Source organism: Boleophthalmus pectinirostris, unplaced genomic scaffold (genome assembly GCF_026225935.1).
Source record: "Boleophthalmus pectinirostris isolate CB_2022bp ecotype Guang Dong unplaced genomic scaffold, ASM2622593v1 HiC_scaffold_19, whole genome shotgun sequence".
Classification (NCBI taxonomy): Eukaryota; Metazoa; Chordata; class Actinopteri; order Gobiiformes; family Gobiidae; genus Boleophthalmus; species Boleophthalmus pectinirostris.
The window spans coordinates 26,401,013-26,410,174 of record NW_026571140.1 but is presented as its reverse complement, the minus strand read 5'-3'; the positions used below and the strand labels follow the sequence as shown (position 1 = coordinate 26,410,174).

At 39.7% G+C, this 9,162-nt stretch overlaps 1 protein-coding gene across 1 annotated transcript in view; it reads right to left on the bottom strand.

Annotated features, from left to right (window-relative positions):
* Positions 1-904: 904 nt before the first annotated feature.
* LOC110173018 (glypican-6-like) overlaps positions 905-9,162 on the bottom strand; it is a 181,387-nt gene continuing 173,129 nt past the window's right edge. Inside the window, 3 exon segments of the mRNA XM_020938992.2 lie at positions 905-1,125; positions 4,278-4,453; positions 6,178-6,308. Coding sequence (XP_020794651.2) covers positions 905-1,125; positions 4,278-4,453; positions 6,178-6,308 — 528 coding nt within the window.

Here is a 9,162-nt window from a genome sequence, read left to right as displayed (position 1 = left end):
CTAAGTGAGTTCGAAATTAGGCCCAATTCAGGTCTAAAATTGGACTAAAATATGCTCTAGTACCAACAAAATAAGCCCGTTGATTCTTGTGTACCACCATTTCAGAACCACTGAATTTTTGCATTATCTGAATATAATGAATAACTATATTGACATTGGCGAGGCAGCAATATAATGCAGTTAATGTAGTGCTATGTTGAGATGAACTAAAATGAAAAGTACAATATAAAACTTGATAAGATTGCAGTACAGGTACAGTCCCAATACGATCAGTTAAATGAAAATATATTTTTTATATACGGACTGGGTGAACTCTGTAACCAGTTAAACATATGAAGCCATAAACTAAAGCAATCTGTGCAAAGAACATCCTCTCTTAGTGCAGTACTCATAGTGGTACTTTCTTAGAGATATTTGTATATGTGCAACTATAGGCCAGGGAAATGCTACTCCCTTCATCCACATTGATATGAGCAGACAGGAAACCAGGTGAACTGTGAGCTCTTCCCACCTCTACCGCCACCATTTTGAAGCCTAAAACAAAGTTGGGTTACATCATTGCCGTACATGCACACAGTAAGACTTTCAGCTTATTCGAGGGGAGATCACTAATGGTAAAAACGTTGTGTCGTCTTCTGTAATCTCCGTACAAAGAAAATATAGATCTCCTTTTGTCTGGACATCACCACTTTTGGACAATGTTAGTTAAACCCACCAGAATGTAAAGAAAAGACCACATGTTGTCCCATCCAGTAAAGATAGTCGTCGGAGATGGCACTGGGCATTCTTTGGGGGTGGATGCAGCACTTTGAGCACACCACATGGTAAACCTTTTCCAGTGAGCAGCGCCTCCTGCTGTCCACACTGCGTATAGAACCAGTCAGTCACAGCTGTGTTCGGAGTATTATCTGCATTGCCTCTGCATGGCCCACAGGGGGATGGCGAGCGTGACCAGGAGGAGGCGGGGCGAGGGTCTGTGGGAGGGGGCGTGTCCGGCGGCTGCAGCACGTTCGTCACTGCGGTCGGCGCCAATCACAGGAGCCTCTTCAGTCCCCACGTAAGTGTACTCTGTAGTGCAGCCCTCAGTGCAGCCACTGCCACTGCCTGATGCACTGCCCTCATCACCTGCCACACAAAAACAGAGACTTACACAGAATGTACAAATACACAACCATTTAAGGGTACATTATGCAATTTTTTGGTTGGGGGTCCGTCACCTTCTTGTCTCTATGGATATGTCATTGCTCGGCCTAGAATGTTCCACAGTATGACATAAAACAGGTCTAATTTATATGTTATATTTTATATCTCAAAAATAAAAAACAAACAAACAAACAAAAAAAAAAACAGGCACTCTGTCTGTGAGCGTGGTTGCCTCTCCGCAGATCTGACCTTGGTCTGGTTTGGTCTCCATGCAGATAGAAAGGTTTAATACCATATTGTGAAACATTTCTGAAAAAGCAATAACATCTCCATGGAGAAAAGCATTTGACAGACCCTCCACCAGAAAAGTTACACAATGAACCTTTAAAGTTCCTATATTACACAAAATGGACTCTTAGGGCTGTAAGCCATATATGTTATACCAGTCTGAGTAACCCTGTCTGTCTCTAAACCTCCAAATGCTCTGTTCCACCTTGTGATGTCATGAAGCAGTAGTTTTCAAGTTAACAGCTCCTTTTACCTTTAGTTCAGTAGAGATCAGCAATCCAGGGCTGAAAGTCCAAATGATTCTAGTGAAGGTGTATGGAGTTTAATAACACAGTGGAACACTTCCCGTATTACTACATAATATTGCAAAATGGAACAGAGTGTTTTCAGTTTATTTATGCAAGTTTGAGGAATCTTTATTCTTCCCACTTAGGCGCGGACTGGCAATGCAGCACTTTGTTGTGAGTGAGTTTGTTTCTTTTATTAAAGGTTGTATAGAGGATTTTCCAAGGAACGAGAAATCCAGCGACTGTTTGTCCTTTTTCAAATGTTGCGCATGCGTGAAACCACCCCCCCTCCCCTACAGCTCCCTACGTAGAAACGCCTCCTCCCGCCTCCTCCTTACGCCAGAAACAGGTTTGTTTACAGCCGGTGCGCTGCACATGACTTGTAAACAACTAACTACAGTGTTGGTTAGGCAAGACGGAGAAGTGAGGAGCGGGGGGAGCGGGGGCGCGGACATTTCGTGCGCGGACGAGAAGCGAGGAGCAGGGAGAAGAGCGGAGCAGGGAGCAGGGAGAGGAGAGGAGAGGAGAGGGGAGCGGTGCGCGGAGATTCCGTGCCCGGAGAAGTGAGGAGCAGGGGGAAGAGCGGATCGGGCAGCGGGGACAGGAGCAGGAAAGGGGTGCAGAGAAGGTTGCGCGGAGATTCAGTGCGAATGAACTAGCTACAACACGCAGCAGCAAGCGGACTCTTTCTTTGCCTTGAAAATTACGTTTTCAGACATAGGATATCGCTTTCGTGTCCTGAAAAACGTTTGACTAGCTCTTGGAAATAAAGTACGTTTTCATAATAAGCAGAAGTGACCTGTCCAGGAGTAATTTTGTGACCAGTGCGTCAGTCTTTAGACCCTGCGTCTGCTTCAGTCGCGCCATCGCTGGAATGAATCTTCAAGAATCACCTTAGTTTGGCTTCGCTGCATTTCCCCTTGTCTTCTTCTTTCAGCGACCTCAAAATCGGACTTTCTTTTGCGGCGAACTGCTCCTGGATTCTTGTCTGCCATTGCAACAAACTTTGTGCTAACTGCGAGGAAGATATAGGTCAAAAAAAGCTGCTAAGAACTGTTGCGTTGGTGGAGTAAACAGCGTCTGTGCAGCTTGCGTCTGTGGACTGCGTGACAGGCGTATGTAAACCACGTACCGGCGGCGCGCAGGCAAGTCAGTTACGCTAGAAACGTAGGGAGATTGATTGACAGCCTATCAGCTAACAGATAACGAGGCAGTGTCGTTATCTATTGGCAAATGTTTAGCCCCACCACGTCCAGAGTTGATGAATTTTTATTCTCTTTTTTTTGGTCATCATAATTACAAGGCTACTGCACCTCTATAATGCTATCATTGACAATTTGAAACAAAAAAAAATCCTCCATACAACCTTTAAGTTGTTGTAGATCAATATTGCACTTTAAAATGTACCAATATATTAAATACAGATGTATGTTTGTCTTGCCCGAGGACACAATTATAGAAAGCACTTAAGCAAGTTGGTATAGCAAATGTTTAACCCACTGCACGGCTATTGACCTGTGTAAAGTAAAATCTGTAACTGAAATGACAATTCAGTGTTGACAGAATGCAGAAACTCTACAAGTCAGAGAAAAAAAAAGTGTTGATTAAGTGTCATGTATCTCAGCTTCAGTTTAATTACTGTAAAATCAAATCAATTGAAAAAACATCAGGTTGTTGTGCTGCAGTAATTGACAAACAGTTAGCACACGGCTCTAATGCCGCTATTTTTTGTCACACACAAGCTGTGAAGGTGTAGCAGAAGCAAGACCACATGTTGTTTCATTTCATGAAATAAAGTGTCAAAGGGAAAACACAATACACTGTACCAAATAATAAGTCTCAGATCCTCAGTATTCTACAGGTATTACACTGAAACTAACTAATTATGATGAATGTTTCATGTTAAAAATCTCCAATATTTTTTAAAACATATTTGTATTATAATTGTGCTTATATTTAATTATTTACTAATTTAGAAATCGAGACTGAAACCATAGACTGTATATATACTGTAAATGGACATATAGGTATCCCGCTAGCTGCCACATTCTAAATAGGAAGTGAGTGTGGGAGCACTTCTGGCTCCCTGGAATTAGACACCAATTCACATTTCATTGAAACATTGTCACTCTCTGTGTAATTGCTACTGCGAGCATCGTCATTAATACCTTCGTACTAACCTGCTCTACACAATCATGGAGCTTTTACTTTGCTATTTTTTTTCCATAAATACATTTCCTACTATGGAACTAGCTCCAAATTTGCTCCTATAACTGCTAGCCTCATGAGCTTCATTTGACTGGAACCTCTATGGGTGAAGATGGTCTTATAGACAAAACACTTCCTGAAAGAACTGAGACATATCCTGTTGTGTCCATTTAATTTTATAGTAACTTCATCACATCTTCAAACTCTTTTCTGCTTTCTAAAAATGTCATTATATTATTATTATTATTATTAGATTATTTCAGTGTGCATCAATAGCTGGCCTCCTCTAAATACAGTTATGTCATTTGAGGAGCTTTCCTTTCCTCTTTTCTTTATCTTTCCTTTACTTACTAGAGTCCTGGAAGTAGATATCATTGCCGTTGTAAGCATTCTTGAGTTTGTTGGTCATGACGCGCAGGGCCATGATCTGCTGTCGGATCAGAGTGTCCGGCCTTGTGATGTCGATCTCCACCTCCGGGTTGTTGATCTGGTTGGTCAGTCCCTCCTTCACCACTTCGGGGAAATATCTGAGCACACACAAAAGCATCATTTATCTTTTCATTTCCTTTGACAATTGATCTTTGCAGAAGCAGGGTAACCCATTATGAGAGGTTTTGTTAATATGACCAAATTTTTACATCGTGATCAGCCTAAAATGATTGGGAAAGAGCTGGTTATTAAAACAGGAACAAACAGTGATTTGTGAGATTTTAGGCACGAAAAACATATTTGTGTAAAGGTAAGCAGTTTTTTATTGATGTATTGATTTATTTTTTACAGATTTATTTATTTTGACACATTTTTACAGATTAAATTATAAAAATACACCATCACACCTCAGTCAAGCACCGGTGCTACAGAGACACTGGAGTGAATATGGAGAGTGAATATGTGTGTATTGCTCATAGGTGGATTCAAACCATTAACCTAAGAGTGGTCCAGGTTTTATAATAAACCTCAGCCTGTTCTTTTTGATATGGTTCCAATTTGTGGGGATTACAGTAATGTAGTGGTGAACAGAATTACAGTCTGATTGTCACATACTTTTCCTGCTTGGGACCAATACACAGAAAATCCTTACTTTGTATCTCCACAATGTTCTACATTTAAAGGACAGTTTCAGATGACTAAAATAAATTACAATTAAAGTGCAGAACAGACTTGGAGACTTGGGGTGAAGCAGAACATGCCCTAAATCACTGTTTCCCAAAGACTTGGTCACGACCCTCAGGTGGGTTGCAAGAGATTTTTCTATAGTCACCTTGTCACGATCTGCATCTAGGTCTGCAATATACAGTTCTGACACTTGAGATTTTCTGAGCTCACAAAAATGAAGACAAAGCACAGAAACAGACTGAATGCTGTGCTTGATGTGCGTGTTGTGCTCTCCTCCTGCACCCTGGACTGGAACGCACTGCAAAAACGCAGACAGGCCCACTTATTTCATTAGAAATAGTTGAAAGGTTAAGACATGTTTTGTATAATTTCTAATCTTTTTGTAATTATTTTATTGACTGTTTTGTTCCAGTATTGCTGGTTCAAATGAATATTGAAAAAAAAAAGAGGAATGGGCTACATTTAATGTCCAAATATAATAATGGTCAAATCCACCTTTATTTTGTGAATTATGAATAATGTGTTTTGACTTGAGGCATGAAGGTTTATGACTTTTAAAATATGGGTCCCCAGAAAAAAAGTTTAAGAAACACTGCCCTGAATGAGTCAAAATATTAAAACACACTGCATGATTTCTGGTAGCTTGTCTCAAGATGTTTTTGCTTTAACTGGTGTGTTCCACAAACATTAAAGATATCTATGTCGAATTTGTACTAGAAGAACCGTGAGCAGTACACACACACTCAAGTTAAACAGATGAGAAATAACTATGGACATTTTCATAGAATTTTTTATAACCCAATGTAATGTATGATCCCACTAGTGTTTCTTCAAAAGAGCCAGTGCTCCCACAGCTCCTCACCAGTATCTCCGCTTCCTTCCATGTAACAGAAAAACTACATCCCAGACTGCTCTAGCGAGATACCCCGGTGAGAGCAGCTCTTATGAGAGGTGTTAGAAACTGCACGGCCTTCTGGGTATTTGAGCCTCGGAGCTTAGACTCAAGTTCTCAGTCTAAAACCTGACTGTTGTACTTACAGGCGAGAGCTAATCTGAGCGAGCAGTGAGTGTGTTTTAATCCCTGGCAGGAGAGGAGAGATAGCTGTGGTTAAGAAGTTGAATATGAGCTACAGACCTGGCCTTGGCGTGGCTATTCCAGCACTGCTCATCGTCCTGCTCACTGAACTGTCCCCGGGCGCAGATGTCATCGGGCAGCTTGGACCAGAATCGCTTGGACTCCTGTAACTTCCCTTTAATGTCAATCACCTGCCAGAGGGGACAGGGAGAGAGATGGGACATTATTATAAGCACTGGATCATAAAGGAGTACATCAGATGAATTAGTGCAAGTAATTGGCCACACATATCCATACTCAAGCATAAAAGTGATCTACAAGCGTCCAGGCTGGCAGAAACCTGAGGATACAAAAAGCTATATGTAAAGCAATTAGAGCAATAAATCACAACAAACAGTAGTAGTTTTGATAAGATGGATAGATAGGGAGTACAATTTAAAAAATTATAATAAAACAAATAAATAAGAAGATTTGTGAATTGTGTTTCAAAAGTAAATGGTAAATAGTCTCATTTTATACATTTATACTTTACATCAAGAAAACACTCAACTATTTCCACACCAAAGTACACAGACACGGGGACAAGGTCAGATAAGTGTCTTGCCCAAGGACACAACCAAAGCATTCATCTGATGGACTCACACCATCAACCTGACCATTTTACCAATGATGTTTTATGTTAAGAGCGGGATTTGAACTTTCATTCACGAGGGTTTCTTCAGCACCAGCTCTGCCAAATGAGCTACTATAGGACGCTGTTCAGAGTGAACATTGTAAACAAACCCAGGAGCATTAACATTTGAGAGAAGACTGAAATATGAACTGTTAAACTAATACAAGAATGCATTTGTAGAGGTCTACAAGGAACAACAAGAATTTCTTGCAGGGAACATTTTATTATCTAAAATACAAGTGCAGTCCTTGATAACTGCACAAACTCAAACCGTGATTCACAACACTATCCCTGGATAAACACTACACATGCAAAACATTTAAATTCACATTTCCATCAATAATCTGACCAGTGTTGCCACATACACAATATCACAATTAGAGGTTTGCCATTGTGTCCTTCGGTAAGACATGTCATCCATCTTATATTTATGAAGCCATTCCTCTGTGAGTAAAAGCTTGTGGTTTGGAGGACATGTCAGACTTTGGAGGAAAAAAAAAAAAAAAAAAAAAACTACTACTGGGTTTTTCATAATCAGGAAAATTAATATAGAAAGCCTATTGAATGGAAAACATGTGTTTGATCAATATGAGTAAAAAACTTTTATAGTATTATATTGTTATAACACCCATTCAGTTCTATAATAAGATAGTCACTAATGCTGATCCGCCATCTTAAGTTTCTTTCCACTTTGTCAGTGTCCACTTCCTCCCATATTGTGCTCATTTGTGATTTGTCCAAGCAGACTGGAGAGCAGACTCTGGTACTGGGAGGACCCCCGCTGTTTCCATCTGGACACAGTGATGGAGGACGGAGCGCAGCAGAGACAGCCACGAGGAACTCACCAGGACCACACCACCACCAAGAGCTCTGTGCCACGCAGGGGGACAGATCACTCACCCAAACTCGGCGCATTTGAGAGAGGAGCTGAACAATGCTCTCCATGCTCCGTGCTTTTATGAAAGAAAAAGTTAAAATTGGTGGTTTTCAGATTCTTGAATGTGTTGATGTCTTACTTTTAGATGGAGGGCAAGAGACAGTTGTTCCTTTGTGTATATTGTTCATGACTGTATGAAAGTATGTTTAAAATAATTTGTATATATGTATATATGAAACAATATACAATACTATCTAATTGAACATGTTTATTTCATATCTGAGTTCATATCTCAGTTTGTTTTCAATCTAATCCAGAATAAAATATTAATGATGTCCACAGAAAAATATATGTTTTTCCAATTGATTACATTGTCCTTTGCCATGAAATAACCAAAAGGTAAAATCATAAATGATGAACCTGATTTCTATTAGTGTCTAGACCCATGAACTCACTGTATTACAATGACAATCTGCCTTTTAACAATATCAATTTTAGCTGCTTCCATCTGTATTAAATATTATTGGCCTATAGAATATCCAACAATATGTGTAGTAATATGTGTATCAACTTTAAACTTTATACTGCTATGGACAGATAAAAGTTAACTTAGTAAATAGGTAAAATATTTAAAAACACATATGCAATAATATGGTAAGCCATCTTTCTTTCCACAGAATCGACAAATGTTCCTCTCAGGGGATCATGAATAGAAGCATGGACCAACATTCAGCTCTTTTCATCTGCACATCATTTTTACAGGGACTTTCAAAACCCTTTTATTTAAAGGTGCTGTGTAACTTTTCTGGTGGAAGGTCTGCCATCTGCTTGGCTCCATGGAGATGTTGTTGCTTTGTTTGGAATGTCCCGGTATGCATTAAATGTATCCATCTTGCATTTTTTACTCAATATTTTTAGTTTTATTCATTATTTTTTGACTGAAAAACTAGCTTTTTTACTGTGAGTGAGCTCGCTTCCCTACAGAACTGACATGTAATTTGGCCTTGTGGCATCACCTGCTGTCGCCATGGAAACAAACAAGTGTAATGCCATACTGTGGACCATTCCGGGCAACATCTCCATGCAGAGACCTAGGTGTGGGACCCTCTACTAGAAAAGCTACACAGTTAATTAAAGGGATAGATCCTGGATACTGAATTCCCCTTCATTAGAGCAAACACAGCTCTAGGGCCAAACTCAATAATATATGTACTTTTTCTGTGGTTAAACATTTATTTATATTTTGATGTGCACTTTGTAAATAGTTTGCTTCATTAAGACTGTCATTAGTTGTGAGGCTGATTGATAATGAGATGTAGATGTATGACTCATGATTACATAAAATCACTCCATTAATACACTCATTAAACACTGTTGATTTGTGTTTTTGTGTTAAATGTTTCAACTTGTGCTCAAGTTTCAGGTTACAGCGTTGGACTTCAAGAAAAAATACAAGTGAATTTGAAACTTTACCTGCATTTCTTGCCATTATCCA